We start from the raw sequence: 20545 nt of genomic DNA, 5'->3' as shown, positions 1-20545 counted from the left end.
TACCTCACAAAGAGGATTACTGACCTCAAACAAGTGCCCTACACTGACCGCCTCAAAAAACTCCAGCTTTACTCTGTAGCATATCACCTACTCTGAGGTGATCTCTGCCTAACATATAAAGCTATGTCAAACCCAGAGCTGTTGGACATGCTACACCTAAAGAAATTCCAATCCCCTCCAAGCTACATGCTCTAAGGACCTAAACCTTGTCACCATAATAAACAGTACACACTGGAGGGATAGATTCCTGTCCCAGACACTTCCTATACTCTGGAACAAACTACCCATCTATGTCAAGCAAAGTTCTTCATTAGCACTCTTCAAGAAAAATCTTGATGAGAGGATGGGAAATAGGAAATACACCCTGGGGATCACTTCTGTGTCTCTGCTCGACAGTGGCACAGGAAAATAACTTTTTTGGGGTGGTGTAAGCCATGGAACCTTGCTGGCTAGGCTTTTGTAGGCCCTTGGGCCGATAGCCTAGTACCTACCTATGAACCTATCAACCATTTCATTAAACAATCCTATACATCTTTACAACTTCACATCTATACTGACTACATGTAAGCACTAAAGTCTTTAATAGCATCTATGTTGTGCCAGAAACAGGCTTACTGCGAGCTTGTAACAGCCATCAGGTGATCAAGCTGAAAACTGGAAAATCCTGCCAAAAGTCTTTGTCCATCAGATAATTTGGTGATCACTGAAGAGTAGTTGCTTCAAACAACATCGCATTCACCCTTTTCATCTGGAAGAAGCATGAACCGGTACTACTTCGATGAACATTATGTTGAACTGGATGTTGACGTCAATGTTTAAAATCTATGAGCATTTTAAAGATTTACTGCTGACTTTGGAAATTTTGCGAGTATTTTGAAACTGGTCTGGCTCACCACTGTTAAAGCAGCGAGCACAGAAATGGAAAAGACTTACACCGTCTAGGTTCGTGTTGACATATTTATTTCAGTTAAGTCACAATAAGCATAAACCAACTGACTTTAAAATACTCTCTGTCAATACTTAATTATCTTTTACAACATAAATGCTTTAGTGCCTCTTATTGTATATGATACCTCTCAACCTGGAAACATCAAAAATCTGCACAAAGGCCCATGAAAAGTAGGTACAACTGGACAAAAATTGGGATGCGGATTAATATATTTGCATACATAATCATGTAACCCTGCCCACAACAATGGAATTGTGGGATATCAACATTAAGACTGAAGTCACTAAATAATTATAAATGGCAGACATTTGAATTTCAGACTTAATATTCCTCAGAAAATACATAATAATGCAAAACCTGTTATTCTAGCAACTATCCCAGTTCATAGGAGGAATATTTAAAATCTGTCCCTAATTTGGGAATTTGCCCCACCATTATTTTTGGCTTTGTCCAAATTTCTTGCTCTGAGAGATTGAGAGGTACACCCCCCATACATACACACACACACACACACACACACACACACACACACACACACACAAGCCTGCATGTAAACCCAGCCAGTACTATTACAGACTTTTGCATGTTCACAATTTCCTTGCTGACTTGCTCAAAAGTCAAGTAAGACATCGTGTGGAGGTATCGTTTAGTGAAATGAAAAGCAAATGCAGCTTAGCGTTTACAGGCAGGAGTTCATTTTATGTCTGAATACCACAATCACACTAGGACTTAGCACAATACATTTTCACCTGTTGTTAGACAAAGTTTAATTGTATTTTCCCAAAGGATTTGAAATGGCAAACTCAAGTAAACAGTCTTCTATGATAACTTCCTTGTTAAAACAATAAAAAAAGCTGTTTACAACATGACCATCTATATTTAAATGTGTTTTAGAGCACCACTTAAATGCTACTCTACATGACAATATATACTTTTTTCAATACAGCTTAAATGCCCACCCTTGCAATTACCATCTGTTTTTCTAGAGGAAATGAGTCACTTGCAGGCTATAACACAGAATGATTCAAAAATGGAAATGTGCAGTAATGTAACAATTGTTTTAATAAAAATGGGCGATGCTTCTCTTAAAGGTAGTGTAGGAAAGTGCAAGTGACTTGTAAAACAAGGACAGTTTGGGCAAAAGCAGAACTTCCAGACTCAAGAGTAAAGTTTTAGGTGTAATGACTCCCATGCCTTTCTCCTGTTTGCTTTCAGTTAAAAGGTAAGTCGCTTCATAAATTGTGCAGCAAAATCTGCATGGATACTGGATTTATACAAATGAATGATAAAGCTGATAACACATGCTCATTTCCTGCTGTTTCAGCCAAGACCCTGGCTATCACACAAATGGACTCCTCTCCCGAGTCCCCATCCCACCCCTAAACTTGATGTATTCGCCACACAGCAGTCTTTTTTTTTTTTTTGTCTTCACCCACTCAGCAGCTTCTACTTCCTTTAGGATGGACAGCAGAGACCCCAGTCTACCTTTCAGAAGCTAAACAGGATAGCCCGTGAACAGTGACATCTAACAGCAACCTTAAGACCCAAAGCTAACATCTTCATTTTTGCTGCCTGAGAAATATGCAAATATAAATTTGCCCTTATGCTGCTCCACAGCTTTAATAAACTCATTGTAGCGTAGGCAAACATTCAAAAGGGTAACTCAATCATGAAAAAAGAAGTGAGTTACCAAAGGAGGATCTGGTCCAGTCTCAATCTAGGTAGGACAAGAAGTATACATTATATATCATATGTGTTTTGCAGTTTTCCATTTTTTTTGTTTTGTTTTTGTATTCTTACATAGAAAGACAGAGGAAGTTAAGCCATTTCTCATCCATTCTAAGTGACTACTGTTCCTATCCTGATCTTGGGTCTGGTATTCCTGGAGTTGCAGCAGATGTTGGGCAGACCTTTCTGGTCCAGGACTCTGCACTAAACTTGAACTTTCTCCCTCTTGGCTTGACTGCCACTGGCAGAAGGCAGCAGAAAGTTTAGTTTAACTTTACTAATTAAATAAAAAAAAAAAAAAATAGCTTTACACTTTTTACAGCTCCACTAAATATATGCTGCTGCTGCAAATTTTCAATCAATGTACGACTGAACGTACGTTAAAAAAAAGTAAACATTAACAGACACAGTCCAAGGAGCCCTATTCCAACAGGCTGGCAGCCTCCCTCACAAAGCTGACATCATCAAGCATGCCTTGCATGTGATGATGTCAGCATCAGTGAGAACTCAAAAAAAAAAAAAAAAAAACTTTCAAAAAAAACCTAGGAATTAAAGGGGCCACTCTGGAATTCGTGGCACCCCATTTTGTTGACCTCAAAACTGGTAAATACTGAGGAATTTGGTACAGTTGAGAGGTATGTTGGTAAAGCTATTGTTGGGCAGATGCCCTTGCCCAATGCCTGACTGGCAACCTGCCTTCTGTCTCCTGCTTCTAATGAAGTTTCCTCAGAAAATCCTCCAAATCCAGTCAGTCACTCCACTATTTATAGAGCGGTGTCTGCATTCTGGAACTCTTGCAGTGGCACATTTCTGCCCATGAAGAAAAATGTAGAGCAGTGTACAGTCTGGGATGCCAAGAATCTATATCACTGTGGCCAGCATGCATTATACTAACACTTTATACACACACACACACACGCACACACATATATATATATATATATATATATATATATATATATATATTACATAAATCAATTTGCTTATATGAAACAGTTTACTCTAACTCACCGGACAACTTCAAGTGCTGAAATATGTGGCACATGTGACACATTTCCAAAGAGATTTGATCAAGGAACATTTTCCAAGTCCCTTTTGGTTAGCTGACCTACAGATGTCCTGAAGACAGTGGATGCCCAAATGTCTACCCTACAATCTTCCTCTACTGTAGCCATGAGACTGACTAACACAGCTGATGGTACATCAAGGGGGGGGGTCAGCATAGGTATTACCATGTGATGTCATGCCCGGATGTGGCTATGTGATTTCTCAGAGAGCTTTAAGACATAATTTATAAATGTCCCCATGATAGTTCCACCTTGGTTAGACCAAAAGTAAAAGAAATGCATACCAGAAATGAACAGGATAACAATACCTTGTCTGGCATAGGAATCTATTTATCTGCTCCTCAAAGATCCTTTTCCAGGAAACACAAAGGAGGTAGGCAAATGTGGTTCAAAAAGTCTGAAGGTTATCACCAGGACACTCCTGGGTATAGGCCTCACTGAGGCAGAGAAGGAGCCAATTTGACTGGACATCTCCCATGAGACAGAGGCAGTCTGCAAAATCAAGGTTTCTGTGGGCCTTTCACTGGGAAACCTTAACAGCATCCCTGAACATTTACTTGACTGTTGCACTCTGGAGGCAGTTAGGGGATGCTTTTCCTTAGGCCCTCTAGCCTGGCAAACCACAACGTCTGATTCACGTGTGTGAAGGATGATCAGCTGAGGTTATATGATACCCTTTTTGGATTCCCCAAGAGCAAGACTAAAGATTCCAGATACTCTACCCAATTGTTCGAATCTGCAGCAACAGAGGTTTCAAAGTTCCTACACAAAAGCATCCCCCAGACCAGATAGGATCCAGACTGTATTCCAGGTTGTCTTTAGTTCCAAAAAAGACAGGGGACCTCAGACCAATATTGGATCTCAGCAATCTAAATCAGTATGTCAAACAGACAAACGCTCTGGATGGACAGGGTGCAGTCCATTCTACTTCTTTTGAGGAAGGATAACTGGATATGCTCTACTGATCTCCAGGATGCATACTATCATATCAAAATCAAGAGGCAATCCAGGAGGTTTCTCCATTTCTGGCTGGAAGCCAATCACTGTCAGTTCAGGGTGCTGCCATTTGGTCTCACCATAATACCCAGGGTGTTCACCAAGCTAATGACAGCAGTAACAGCTTATCTGCAACTAAAAGGGATCCAGGTCTATGGTATTAAAATGACTGCCTCCTAACTACTATCTCCAAGAATCAACTATTACAGCACCAATCAGTCTTTCTATCTATGGCAATTCAGATGGGAATTTCAATCAACTACAACAAAAGCAAAGTTAATACCTCTCAGAGCATAGAATTCATAGGTTTCCAAACAGACATTGCCGAACAAATTGTAAAACTTCCCCTTGCAAGAGTCAATTCATTAAGGTCCATAGCCCTTCAAGTACTGTAACAACTTTGACCATAAGCAAGACTTATACTATGACTCTTAGGACTAATGGCCTCTTCGATTACTCTGGTCCCTTGGGCCAGATATCATATGAGAGACAGTGTATGTTAGCAGTACGATGGTCACAGAATTTTCACCCTCTTCACAACAGAAGTAGTCTTACACTGGTATGCAGGGATCATATACAATGGTGAATTATGTCAAGACATTTGATCAGAGCAGATCCTTTTGTCCTCATACTCTCAAGGCCACAGTCACCACAGAAGCCTCCCTCTGGGGGGTTATTAAAAGAAGACAGTTCAAGGGATGTGGTCATCAACAGAGGCCAAACTTCACTTCAATATCTTTTAGTTGGGGGAGTTCTCCTAATATTGCAGGTTTTTCAGGACCATCTTCCTGAGGAGATGACTGCCATTCAATTGGACAACATGTTAGTGGTCTGGCACATCAACAAACAAGGTGGAACATGTTTGTACTCTCTTTGCAGGGAAGCCATATGAGTTTGGTAGTGGGTGATGTCTTCACACCACTTTCTAGTAGCAATGCACATTCCTGGGATGCCCAATATATTAGTGGACAAATTGTGTAGAACTATACTAATGCCTCACTAGGGTTCTTTCAAAAAAACAGTGACAACAGAGATTTTCAGCTGCTGAGGCCAACCTTGCTGTAATCTCTTTGCCTCATACCTCAACAACAAATGCAGCAATTACTTCACCCTTACACCTCCACAGGGACAGAGACAGTCACCAAGAGATGCTCTAGTCCATTTCTTCTCTCCATGTTTCCTTTACGCCTTTCCACCAATTTTTCTCATCAGCAAGTTCACTCAAAGTCAGGAAATACTAAACCATGTAATTCCCATTGCCCCCATTTGGCCTTGACAGGTATGGTTCCCCTTTGTTTAGCATCATCTTCGCCACCCACCATGAGTTCTGGATCCCACCCTGGATCCCCTCAGTCACCCATCCAAGATGCCCCTACCACATCTCCAGGCCCTAAAACTGATCACATGGTTTCTCCAATTTTAACGACTGCCAGTGATGCCAGGATTTCTGCCCTGGTAGTCCATATAATGTCTTCCTCTGAGAGGGATTCAACCAAAAACATTTGCAAAAGTAAATAGAAACATTTTTCTGTACGGGCTTCTTCAAAGGGAGTAGACCCCTTTTCAGACCCTTTACCAGTGATTTTGAAGTTCCTTTCAGAACTTTTTATGGCAGGCTCTAGTTACTCTATAATTAGTGTCCAGATGGCCACCATTTCATATTTTCACATAGGATATAATAACTCCTCTATTGCTTCTCATGAGGAAACCAACGTCTTTCTTAGAGGAATGTTTTTGCTGAGGCCTCCAGTTTGTGATATGGTCCCTCCCTGGGAGGTTAAAAATTTACTTCAGTCTTTGCCCAAAAAACCCTTTGAACCAGCAGCTTTGTCAAATCTGAAGTAACTTTCTTGGAAAGCTATCTTTCAATTTGCCATTGCAACATTAAAATGTGTGTCGGAATTACAACCACTTTTATGCAAATCTTAATTTCTTATTTTTCATAAGGTCAGAGTTTGACTGAGGACAAACCACTCCTCCTTCTTTCTCAAGGTGACTTTGGAATTTAACCTGAACCAACAAACTGATTTGCATGTTCTCTCCAAACTTTGTTAACAAAGGAGAATATACTCTACATACCTTAGACATCCATAGGCAACTCAGATTCTATCTACACTGAACTAAAGACTTCAGAAAGTGTGAATAATTGTATCCTTTTCCCAAGTGGACAATGTGTGTCTAAGGTTAGACTTTCAACATGGCTAGTACATTGCATTTCTTTCATTTATACATCAAAAAGTCTGTCCTTACATTTTAAACATAAGGCTCTCTCTACCAAAGTGATGGCATTTGCAAAAAGAATACCTGCCAGTGATATATAAGCTACAGTGACTTGGTCTACAACTAATACCTTTGTATCTTATTATAAGTTAGATGTACAGTCTAGAACCTGCACTTCTGTCGGCTGTGTCAGACTCAGGAATGTCCTTCCTTGAGTCCACCTAGGTCCCTTTTGGGTGGCTTGGGAACCTGTCCCAAATGTTGTATCAGAAGACCTTGTTTGGACCCTTTTTGTTCACTGTTCCAATTTTCTCTACAGGTCCAAAAACAGACACCAAACTAAGAAAAATGAAAACCATGGACTTCAGAACAGACAAGAACTCACTTTATTCCACAATTGAGTGCTTTCATCCAAAAGTAAAAGGACTTCTTCAGAATAAAACTCTGTCCAACACTCTATGCTTAAATACAAAACCCCTCCCATTTAAAAACATGTGACTGCCAAATTATGAAAGCAATTAAAACAACCATGTGATAAAATCTACATAGATCAACATTTCTAAACCAGCCAGGGAAACAAAATATTGCCATAAATTACAAATGACCCCATATAAAACACTTGTTACATGAACACAGCTTTAAGTTTAAGCACACTGCTGATAGAGATCATGTCATTAAACCCTGGAAAAGCTGTGGCTTGAAATTCTAGCTGCCATTTCATCTATTTATATTCAAGGACTAGGTGGTGACTGCGGTGGTGGTGCTGCGGTAGCGTTGTCGCCTCACAGTAAGACGCCATCTGGTTCGATTCTCAGCTAGAGCGTCTTCTACGTGGAGACATGCGTGAATAGGCGTACCTTCGTTGAAGGTTGTGCGTCAGGGATGGTAACTCGGCACATAAAAATCAACTACCAATCATTAGTGGATCGGAGTTCCGCTGTGGCGTCACCTAACCGGGAAAAAACGAAAGACACAACAACATATTCAAGGACTAGATTGGGGGGGTCCACCTCTGGGACCCATATCCACATGGTCAATGACAATCAATTTAAAATAATGTGTAGTAAACTCTTTCATATGTTTAAATAGTGCATTCTTTTTTTCCACTTTTTTTAATACAGTTTTGATGTTGATAAATCCTTTTTCTTAATGTCCTGATGGTCTTGCCTATGTAAAACCCTTCACAGACCTGACACTTGGCAATGTACACAATCCCCTCACTACCACAGTTGTATTTGGTGGTTAGTTTAATGTTGACTGTTTTGTTTAGACTAATACTAGTCCCTTCCATCACAAATGTACACTAACCACAATGTCCACATTTTGACATCACACCGTCACATCTAATTCTAATGGGTCTCTATAAGTATTTTTAAACATATGTCCTTTTTGTAAACAATTGTGGGTTTGGTTCCTACCCTATCAATATTTCCTTGTTCAAGATTGAAAATGTTCCAATTCTTGTTCATAATGTCATTGATCTGGTCAAAGTGCAAATTATATTGTAGAATCAGAGCCTTACTGAAATTAATAGTTTTTGCTGTGTTTGGGGGATATGTTCTTTTTCTTTTTTGCCTAACAAGGGCTTGTATACCCCTCCTTTCCTTTTTGTGGTTACTTCGTTTTCGATGTTGTCTACAAAAACCTCTGGATGGCCCCTTGCCAATAACATTTCTTTTAAAACATTACACTCTTTTGCAAAATAATTGTCACAGCTGGCCATACGTGCCATTCTTACAAATTGCCCCTTCACCAATGCCTTCATTTGGTGAAGGGGATGCCAGCTCTCAAAGTGCAATAGGCTTTAATTTACAGACTCCCTTAGGATAATGAAACCTGATAAAGGTGGAGGGCTTGTGGTTATGAATGTTAATGACTATGTAGACAAAACGCTAACCATTTTATACTCTGACACGTATGAAGAGGTGTCTTTAAATGACGTGAACATAGCCTACAGAAGGGTTAACTTGTTAGAGGACCTGTTAATGAACAGGCAGACTGACGAAAAAGAACACAAATTTCTTCAGGTCCCATACCCAAGGACCCCCACAATATTTGGTATATCCAAGATTCACAAAGATTTAAATAAACCTCCATTCTGCCCAATATTGAAGGTAAAGCATCAAAAACCTATCCTTTAGCCAAATATGTTGATTTGTTTGTTAAGAGTGTGCCAGAAAAACATACATTTATTTTAAAAGATTGATGGGGTTTCTTATCAAGAATAACTGATGAGGTATATGACGAGAATTTAATATTTGTCACCATTGATATAAAAGATTTATTTTCAACTATTCCTCACAAGGTGGGGCATGACTGGCTCTTTGCTTTTTTGACCCAATTTAGTGAAATTGACAACACCGAGGCCATAACTTTAAGATCATTAGTGAAATGTATTTTAGAGAACAATTTCATCATATTTGAGCAACAGTTGTTTAGACAAAAAACTGGGGTCACTATGGGGGCAGCATGTGCCCCCATTTTTGCCAATGTGGTGTTAGCATATTGGGAAAAGACAATTGTTTTCCATCAAAATTTGAACAGTGTTGGAAACTGTATGGTAGACTTCTTCATGACAACATTATTTTCTGGACCAGTACCCCCGGGATGTTAGACAAATTTTTCGAATTTCTTAACAACTCCACTGACTTCTTGGAGTTTACTATGAATTAAAATTGTGCATCAACTATCTAGACGTGAGAATCATGAAAGACAGGGCCACCTCAAAATTTGTTTCCACACTTTACAGGAAGCCGACCTACTCCAATAGCCTATTGCACTTTGAGAGCTGGCACCCCCTTCACCAAAAGAAGGCATTGGTGAAGGGGCAATTTGTAAGACTGGCACATATGGTCAGCTGTAACAATTTTTTTGCAAAAGAGTGTAATGTTTTAAAAGAAATGTTATTGGCAAGGGGCTATCCAGAGGTTTTTGTAGGCAACATTGAAAACAAAGTAACCACAAAAAGGAAAGGAGAGGTATACAGGCCCTTGTTGGGCAAAAGGAAAACGAATATATCCCCCAAACAACACCAAAAACTACTAATTTCAGTAAGGCCCTGATTCTACAATATAATTTGCACTTTGACCAGATCAATGACATTATGAACAAGAACTGGAACATTTTCAATCTTGAACAAGAAAATACTGACAGGGTAGGAACCAAACCCACGACGTTTACAAAAAGGACATCTGTTTAAAAACACTTATTGAGAAACCCATTAGAATTAGACGTGACGGTGTGATGTCAAAATGTGGACATTGTGGTCAGTGTACATTTGTGATGGAAGGGACTAGTATTAGTCTACACAAAACAGGCAACATTAAACTAACCGCCAAGTGATAGTAAGGGGATTGTGTACATTGCCAAGTGTCAGGTCTGTGAAGGGTTTTACATAGGCAAGACCATCAGGACGTTAAGAAAAAGGATTTATCAACATCAATACTGTATTAAAAAAGGTGACAAAAAGAATGCACTATTTAAACATATGAAAGAATTTACCACACATTATTTTAAATTTGTCATTGACCATGTGGATATGGGTCCCAGAGGTGGGCCCTCCAATCCAGTTCTTGAATATAAAGAGATAAAATGCCAGCTACAATTTCAAGCCACAGTTTTTCCAGGGCTTAATGACAAGATCTCTATCAGCAATGTGCTTACACTTAAAGCTATGTTCATGTAACAAGTGTTTTTATCAGGTCAGCTGTAATTTATGGCAATATTTTGTTTCCCTGGCTAGTTTAGAAATGTTGATCTATGTAGATTTTATCACATGGTTGGTTTAATTGCTTTTGTAATTTGGCAGTCACATGTTTTTAAATGGTAAGGAGTTTTTTATTTAAGCATAGAGTGTTGGACAGAGTTTTATTCTGAAGAAGTCCTGTTACTTTTGGACGAAAGCGCTCAATTGTGGAATACAGTGAGTCCTTGTCTGTTCTGAAGTCCGTGGTTTTCGACTTTTCTCTATAGTAGATTTCCTTTCAGAAGTCCCTCCTTTTCTCCATTTCTTCCTACATTTATTTGAGATCAGTTGGAATCAGTCAGCAAACTTGATCTGAGACAATTCAGTCAGGAGGGGAGAATTCTGTGTAGGGGAGGAGTCAGCAGTCTTGGATCCAATACTCTGGTATAAGGCACCAAGGTGCAATCTGACTGGATCCGACATCCCACATTTTAAACCAGACAAAAATAAGAAAATACTGACCTATCATTGTGGTAAGTTCATAACTGTTGTTTTCCCAAAATACAATATTGGCTACAGCTGATGTAAGGAACTTATTTGCAGTTATTCCCCAGGGTATGGGACTGTGTGACATTCTTTGTGATTCCAAATTTCATGGCGCATTGATTTGGTTTGTGTTTTTTATTTTTTTATGTTTGGAAATGAATTTTTTAAACCGTGTTCTAGCGTTTGGGTGCTATGGGTGCTGCTTCAACATTAATTTTTGGCAATCTTGTTTTTGTTTACTGGGAGAAGCATGTCAATCTGTATATATCTTTTTAGATGAAATTTTTTATTATGGACTGGCTCATTACATGAACTGCAGATGTTTCTTGATTTTTTGGAGAAAATTACACATTTTTGTAAGGTTCACATACCTGAGCTTGTTAGAAAGCCAACTTTTAGTAATTCTTACTTGCACTTTCACAGCATCCACAACTTTTGGATAACGAAAAATATTGTCAAAGGACAGCTAGTACGTTTGTCTTGATTAGTATCAGAAGAGGTGTTTTTGACCATGAATTATTTTTTAAACAGTTACTTACTGACAGCTCCATTCCCTTGGAATTTATTTCTGGAGTCACAGCTAAGGTTTTTTATCTATAAGAAATGACAGCTCTTCTCTAATTTCAAGGAAGCATCTATACACATTAATGATAATAAAGTACAAAACAGTAGGAATGTTTATTTCAAGGCTATATGTTTGCTATTTTCCAGTGACAATTAACACATTAGGAATATTACATCTAAGCACAGCTAGGTTTTTGACCACTTTAATGGTCTTTCCAGAAAGGTGGGTGTTAAACCATATTTTTATTACAAGGGTGGCATGACTATTAAGGACTTTTTACAGAGGGATAAACTACACTGAACTTCCAACCTGTAGGTTGCTATGACAAAGCGTATGACCTGCAAGCAGTGTAGGTGCAATGTTAGTCAATATGTTGTAGTAGGTGATTAAACGATTTATTGAAGGGATTTTTCAAATGTGATAGTACTGGTACGGAGTATCTTGTAACATGTACCTCATGCTCACCTTATTATGTGGGTAAGACTGAGAAGAGGCTTAAAGCCAGAATAACAAACACATGTACAGTGGATATAAAAAGTTTACACACTTCTATTAAAATGGCAAGTTTTTGTGATATAAAAAAAATGATACCACAATAAATCATTTCAAAACTTTTCCCACCTTTAATGTGACCTATAACCTATACAATTCAATTGAAAAACAAATCTGTTAGGGAAAAAAATATAAAAAATAAAAAAAAAGTACAATACGCTGCTTGCATAAATAAGTGTGCATAGCCTTAAACTAATACTTTGTTGTGTGTGTACACTCTTAAACTAATACTTTGCTGAAACACCTTTTGATTTAATTACAGCATTCAGCCTTCTTAAGTAGGAATCTATCAGCATGGTACATCTTGACTTGGCAATGTTTGCCCAATCTTCCTTGCAAAAGTGCTCTATATCTGTCAGATTGTGAGGGTATCTCTTGTGCACAGCCCTATTCAAGTCACACCACAGATTTTCTATTGGATTTAGGTCTGGGCTCTGGCTGGACCATTCCAAAACTTAAATTTTCTTCTAGTGAAGATGAAATTCCTCTTCATTTAGCTTTCTATCAGATGCCTGGAAGGTTTTAGGCCAAAATATTTTGAAAAAAAAACACAACAGAGTGAAATACTCTTTATTGGTGTTTTTTGATCATATGGTTTGGTGTGTATTATGTAAATGTTTCACTTCCTGTCTGTATTGCCATTCTGATGAAGTCTTTTCATTTAGATGAAAGCTCTCAAAAAATTTTATAGTGAAGTAGCCCTGTGTCATCAGACTGTTTTTTTTTTTGATAATACTGAAAACTGCCTTAATGTCTAGGAATAAAGTCCAAGTTATAAGTCAATTTATTATTCCTGTTCTAATTTATCTGGTGTAACTGACTGACCCCAATGAACACTGAATCAGTTGGACAGGAAAACAGGAAAAATTATTCATGCTTATCAAATGAAGTAAAAAAAAAAACAGTACATACCAAGATTATATATCCTTAGCTCTGAAGGACATATGAAGGAGGTGTGAGCCTCCTTGAAACTGACTACATGTACAGGTCCACAATGGTGGGACTGCACAGATATTTGCTGACCTCATCAGATCCAAAAGTGAAAGTTCTAAAGCATGAAGAGAAGTCTAAGACAATAGCTAGCTTAGTGAAGCATTTCGGAACTGAGTGGGAATGGAAATCAAACCAGAAACAGACAGCCAGACAACAACTGAAAGTGCCAAAAAAATGAATGAATATACAGAAAAGGACCAGAATAAAATAAAATAAAACTGGAAGGCCCACAAATACATTGCTAAATACAAAGAACTTCTACAGCAACCACATGTTGACCAAATCGCAGGAATGGTTAAAGAAAGGTGAATTTAAGCCAAAAGGTGAAAGGCCACTAATGGCAACTCGAGAGAGTGGGCTAGGTATGCATGGTTTACAAAGTCAATAGAAAAAGTGGGAAAAACAAATGCAGGTCCATTGCTGGTTGTGCTACACTCATGGCTGAAAGTCTGTAGCAAGACTGTTGCAGTGGAGATTGTGCTAACAAGCACTGGAAACATAAACAACAAAGCATTACTAACAGTTATGAAATTTGGGTTACATGGGATCACCCAACACAAAAAGTTAAGAAAATTAGATACAGTAGTCTGAAAAAAAGACAAAAGTAATGTTGCATACTGAGACAGTCATAAAATATCAGTTTTACAAGCAGAAATGAAAGCAACATGGAATAAAGATGCACAGACAGCTTCAATAGAAGTTGGAGCAACAGCACTAACAAAAAAGATTTTACAAGCATACTTAAATTTGCTACCAAAACATGTAACCCCATATGAACTGCAAAAGAAGTCAGTTCTGGGTTCATTGTGATTACTGAGAAGAGCACTGTTGGCTAACACCGAAAACTGAAGCAATTATAATGTCCTGAACTCTAACCAAGCACTTAACAATGAAGTCCACTTCCATCACAGTAACAGAAACCCAAAACATTTGGAGAAATCAAAAAGGAAATAAGAGAAAAAAGAGCTCACTATGAACACTGACCCTGATGTCAATGTATGCTCTGATGTTTTACGTATAACAGACTATGGGACAACTAAAATGTTTCATAGCAAGATATTTTATTTTACAATTAAACAATTAAATCAGTATGAACATTACAATAGACGTACTACAGGAAATTATGGCTCTTGTTTTCAACAGTTTTCAGTCCAGTAAACAAATGACACCTAGTAGTAAGCAATATTCCAGGTTTATATTGGTCTGTTAGTAATATCAGGTGGGACTTTTACAATAGAGGACAATTAAGAACCTCACCAGGATGAATCTTTGCTACTGCAACACTTTTTCCTGCATTTCACAGTTACTGGATGCAGGAAGGGAGATCATTCTGCATGAAAGCATGCTTCTAATATCACTTACCAAAGACTGTCTGTTTTGACATTGCAGTTTAGTATACTTTAATAACAATATGTTACAGTCACGCAAGTTTTGCCATGAAATTGTAAGTCAGTGGGAAGGATGGTATATGGAACAAATAGTTTTAACAGAAAGTCATACGAAAAAGGAAAAAAAAAACAGATGAATAATTTATAAGGCATTGTAACCAATATCAACCACAATAAAATTTAGAAGCACTACCAAGTGTCGTGGTAATGTCTTAGTGCTAAATTTAATATACTTCAATAGCCTTATCTTCATAGCAAAACAGCTGCCTGTCTAATGTCACTCATTTCACATGGAATGCTGAATCCATCTTGTTCATTCTGCATTCCTTCCTGTGCAATTATGAAGGCAAACAGAATGGCCTCACCATTTTCTTTCACAAACTGTTAATACACTATTACAGCACTGCATATCCTTTAGATTATAAAAAATAACTACTTGATCTGTATCTCTGAAAGAATGGTTCATGAACAGCACTGTTCAGTCCGTTACTTAAAAAGGTGCTCAGATTTTTCTCAGTCATTAGATTCTACCTGCAAGGTAAAGGACACAGATTTAGACCAAATCACGTTCCAGGAATTGCATCATTTGACTTGATCTTTTAAAACTATGCCTTGTTTTACAAAAATATTAGATGCAGGCATTCAGATGTCTCTGGATGGTGAAGGCACTGATGCACAAAGTCAACTCATCATATCCAGGTTGACCTGTTCAACGTTGCTGTCATCCTCACTGCGTAAAGCTTCAGTCACATCTCTTCTGAATATGGACATATTTTGTGTGAACCTGCATGAAAGATAAATTGCAACATAAAAGAAAAGTAAATGGCATAAATAATTTTTACCTTTATGATGACTATCCTAATACTGGAATAATAGCTTCAGTTTAGGGCCGTGAACTACAATCTGTACCAGACTATAGCAGAGATGATGAATAAAGCAACACATTACTTTTATGCTGTCATTTACCAATTTATTTATTCAATTAACTCATACATGTTATGACTTTGTAGGCTTATATCATCAGAAGCCAAGAAGAGCAACATTTTGCGTGATACATGGATGTAACCTATATATCTGACTTCTGATATCCACCCGGTAAGGAAAAAAGAAGTTATGTACCTACCATAATGTTCCATGTTAGTTGTCTTCATCTCGCCTTCTTTCTTGCTGATTGGGATTGGAGCGGAACATCGGCTCCGACTCGGCCATCTTCAAAAGCTCGAGAGCTGTTTAATGGCTCGAGGCTACTCCTTATCCCATGATGCCTAGCGCTAGCTACCCAGATCTCGTTTGAAATAGCTGACCCAGACATAGCTACAGGAAGAAACTCCTCCAAACAAATGGTTAAACATACCTGTCCTACTGTCTAAGTCAGTAAAGGAATAAACCAGCAAACACTCAGCCAGTGAAAATTTGAACTCTTCTCGGTTCAACAGGATAGGGGGATGGAGGGGGGATGCAAGAAAGAAAGCGAGATGAAGACAACTAACATGGAACGTTATGGTAGGTACATAACTTCTTTAGGTTAAGTTGTCAATCTCGCCTTTGTTCTTGCTGGTTGGGACAGCGTCCCTAGCACCTACAATCCTGGGTGGCTCATTGGAACAGACTCTTCATAACAGTGGAACCAAAGCTAGCTCTACTTCTGGAGACCACATCCAACTTGTAATGAGAAATAAAGGTATGAGGATTTGCCCAAGTAGCGGCGGCACAGATAGAGTCCATGGGCAACCTAGACTGGAATGCTACAGACATGGCTAAAGCCCTGGTAGAATGACCTTTTGGTATGATTGGCAAGTCTTTGTTCCTCAGTTGGTAGATAAAGGTAATAATATGAGACAACCACCTGGATAAGGTCACTTTGGAAACTGGGAGACCCTGTTTGCCCCGAGCATAGGAAAAGAAAAGTTGGTCAGACTTCCTTATATCCTTCGTCCTATGCAGATAAAAACGCAACTGTCTATGAAATGTAATTGATGTAACTTGTATTCTGCCTTGTTGGTGTGGTTAGGGAAAAACACAGGTAGGTGTATAGACTGATTCAAATTGTTTTCTGAGCAGACCTTTGGAAGAAAAGAAGGATTAGTCCTCAGAGCAACACTGTCCTTATGAAATACTAAGTATGGAGGACGGACAGATAGTGCCTGAAGTTCAGAGACACGTCTGGCTGAAGTAATAGCTACCAGAAAGAGAGTCTTCCAAGATAGAAACTTAATGGAGCAGGAAGCTGCCAGTTTAAAAGGGGGCATAATTAATGAGGCTAGTACCAAATTAAGGTCCCAAGGAGGAGGGGGATCTCTCACTGGGTGTCTAAGGAGAGTAGCCCCTCTTAGAAACACTTTACATAGCTTATGAGACATAATGTTGGCATTAGAAAAACCAACATGAAAATTTGAAATGGCTGCTAATTGAACCCTGATTGTAGCAGAAGTGGACCCTGAATGAAAGAGTTCTGTTAGGAACTCCCAAGATCTCATGGATAGGGGCTGTGAAGGGATCTATATTTCTATCCTCTGCCCAACAAGAAAAATGTTTCCATTTATTAGCGTAAGCCTTCTAGTAGCCGACTTATGGGAGGAAACAATAATGTCGCGAACGGCTGGAGAAATACTGGGAAGCCTGGCTAAGTTTGGAAGTGGAGCAACCAAGCTGTGAGCTGGAGTGTTTGAAGGGATTGATGCAGCCCACCTGACTGATGAATCAGTAGGTCTGGAATCGGATCCAGAGTCCAAGGCCACTCGAGAAGGTAATGGTGCAGAAAAGGGAACCATATCTGTTGAGGCCAGTAAGGGGCAATGAGGGTCATTTTGCAACCCAACGACATAGCTTTCTGAATGAGTTTCAGTATCAGGGGAAACGGTGGGAAGGCATAAAGAAGTCCCTGAGGCCAATCGTGGACTAGAGCATCTCTGGGAGGTTGACGAGGATGCGGAAGAAGGGAGAAGTAGCTGCTGCATTTGCTGTTGAAGAGGGTGGCAAAAAGGTCGCAGCAAGGCTGACCCCATTTGCGGAAGATTAAATCCGCAACTACCTGATTCAGAGACCACTCGTGAGGCATGAGAATAGCTCTGCTGAGCCTGTCCGCTATGATGTTGGACGTCCCAGGGATGTGTGCTGCAATCAGAAATTGTTGGGAGGAAATTGCCCACTGCCAGAGTCTGAGGGTTTCTCGACATAGGGGGTAGGACCTGGTTCCCCCCTGCTTGTTGATGTACCACACCACTGACATGTTGTCGGTTTGAATTGCAATGGTCCCCAAAGCAAGAGAGTCCTGAAGAGCTTGCAACGCTAGGAGCAATGCTCTCATCTCTAGGACATTTATATGCAGATGGTACTCGTGAGCCTGCCAAGTGCCCTGGACTGTTCTTCCCTGATAATGCCCCCCCACACCCTATCAGGGAGGGGTCCGTGGTCACTGTAGCAACCAGAGGAGGCTGAATGAAGGGTCTGCCCTGAATCACTAGTGGGGAGACCATCCACCAGGAAAGGTGTCTTTTGCATGCTTCTGTGATGATGATCATCTGAGACATGGGGAGCTGTTGAAAGGACCACTGCATGAACCGAAGCCACTGCAGGATTCTCATGTAGAAGCGGGCCAGGGATATCAGAAGAATTGCCGCTGCCATAGAACCTAGAGTCTGAAAGACGTACCTGACTTGCACTCTTTTGCATTGCATGAGGACATGAACCTGCTGGCGAATAGTGGACACCCTGTCCAAGGGTAGCTCTGCGGACATGCTCCTTGTATCTAAGCCTGCTCCTATATAAGTAATAGATTGACAGGGCAACAAGGCAGATTTTTTGAAATTTATGGTAATGCCTAGCTGGGAGCAAATTGAGATTGTATAGTCCCTGGCTTGAAGGAGTTGTTGCCTGGTAGTAGCAATAAGGAGCCAGTCGTCTAGATAGGGAAACACCTGGAATCCTTGACACCTCAGGTGAGCCGTGACCACTGCCATACATTTGGTGAACACCCTGGGGGCTGTGGTGAGACCAAAGGGCAGAGCTCTGAAGTGGTAATGACTGGCTCCCAGCCGGAAGCGAAGGAATCTCCTGGAGCGTCTGTCCATTTTGATGTGATAGTACGCATCCTGGAAATCTATAGAGCACATCCAATTGTCCTGACCCAGAAAGGGTAGAATGGACTGTAGCGTGACCATCTGAAACTTTGTTCTTTGAACAGACTTGTTCAGTCTGCTGAGATCCAAAATAGGTCTCCAGTCCCCTGTTTTTTTTGGTACCAAAAAGAACCTTGAGTAAGTTGCGGATCCATGTTGGTCTTCCGGGACTTCCTGGATGAATCTTTTTTTCTAGCAGATTTGAAACTTCTACAACTGCTTGGTCCCTCAGATTGGGTGGAACATCTGGGAGGGACTTGCATGACGGTAAACAGGGCTGAACGAAAGGAATTCTGTAACCTCTGAATATTATTGAATGTACCCATTTGTCTTGCGTTATGCTTAGCCAGGCTTTTGGGTACAATGAAAGTCTTCCCCCGACTGCCTCCAGAGACGGACAGTCGGGCAACCCCTCAGGGATTTTGGAAGGGCTTGTCAGAGAAGGATTCTCTACTGTCCTGGTTCTGCGGACCCCCTCTGCCATGAGGGTGGCGTCTGTTATTATTTTTATTTCCTCCTCTGCCCCTAGAGGAAAAATCACTACGTGTGTCAGGCGAAGATCCCTGGGATTTCCAAAACCTTTTAGTTATGTACTTACCATAACGATAGATGTATGTGATCCATCTCGCCTACATTCATAACCGATGGGCTCGGAGCCGAGAATCGGCTCCGACTTGGCCGATACACTAGCACAAAGTCTCTCATTGGCTGGGCCAACCCCCTTATCCCAGGATGCACCACGCCCAAACCCCCAGATCTTGTTTGCCCCACAACAACTCACCCACATGTGCCACTCCGACTGCACAACAGTGTTTCCTCCAGATCCAACAGGTAGGGGGAAGGAGGGCGGGTACGTAAGAATGTAGGCGAGATGGATCACATACATCTATCGTTATGGTAAGTACATAACTAAAAGATGTAATGCGATCCTATCTCGCCTACATTCATAACTGATGGGACAGCGTCCCTAGCACCTAGATCGTGGGAGGCTCACTGGAAAACACTCCTGAGTACTGTGGAACCAAAGGACGCCCGACCTCTAGAGGTCACGTCCAGTTTGTAATGAGAAATAAATGTATGTGGAGAAGCCCAAGTGGCTGCTGCACATATCTCATCCACTGACAGTCTGGCGTGGAAGGCCACTGAAGTTGCCATAGCCCTAGTAGAATGCGCTCTAACTGAAAATGGAAGGTCCCTTCCTGTTGATGCATAAATAAATGAAACACAATCCCTAATCCACCTAGCGATAGTGGTCTTAGTTACTGCTTTGCCAATCCTGTTATCCGCAAAGGCCACAAACAACTGGTCTGATTTCCTCTGCTGCTGTGTCCTATCCAAGTAAAACCTCAGTTGTCTATGCACATCCAACTGATGAAGTCTGTATTCTGCCTTGTTGGAAAATTTTGGAAAGAAAACTTGTAGCTCTATAGATTGCTGCAGACAAAGAGCAGAAGAAACCTTTGGAAGAAATGACGGGTTTAGTCTTAGAGATACTCTATCCTTGTGAAAGATCAGTTAAGGGGGCTTAACAGAAAGGGCTTGAAGCTCCGAAACCCTTCTGGCTGAAGTAATAGCTACCAAGAAGGCAGTCTTCCAAGATAAGAACTTTTGCTCACAAGTGGCCGCCGGCTTGAAGGGATGAGACGTCAAGGCTCCTAAAACTACATTCAAATCCCATGGCAAAACAGGTTGTGACACCAGGGGGCGAAGCAACCAAGCTCCCTTGAGAAAGGCCTTA

At 40.2% G+C, this 20545-nt stretch overlaps 1 protein-coding gene across 1 annotated transcript in view; it reads right to left on the bottom strand.

The window, feature by feature from the left end:
- Positions 1–14343: 14343 nt before the first annotated feature.
- RANBP17 (RAN binding protein 17) overlaps positions 14344–20545 on the bottom strand; it is a 4607784-nt gene continuing 4601582 nt past the window's right edge. The window contains exon 28 of the mRNA XM_044069092.1: positions 14344–15473. Coding sequence (XP_043925027.1) covers positions 15371–15473 — 103 coding nt within the window. The 3' untranslated portion in view covers positions 14344–15370. The remainder of the gene's footprint in view (positions 15474–20545) is intronic.

The sequence above is a fragment of the Protopterus annectens genome, chromosome 4.part0 (assembly GCF_019279795.1).
Source record: "Protopterus annectens isolate FY-2018-M chromosome 4.part0, PAN1.0, whole genome shotgun sequence".
In the NCBI taxonomy this organism is placed as follows: Eukaryota; Metazoa; Chordata; order Ceratodontiformes; family Protopteridae; genus Protopterus; species Protopterus annectens.
The sequence above is the reverse complement of the archived record's forward strand: the minus strand, read 5'-3'. Positions and strand labels throughout refer to the sequence as shown.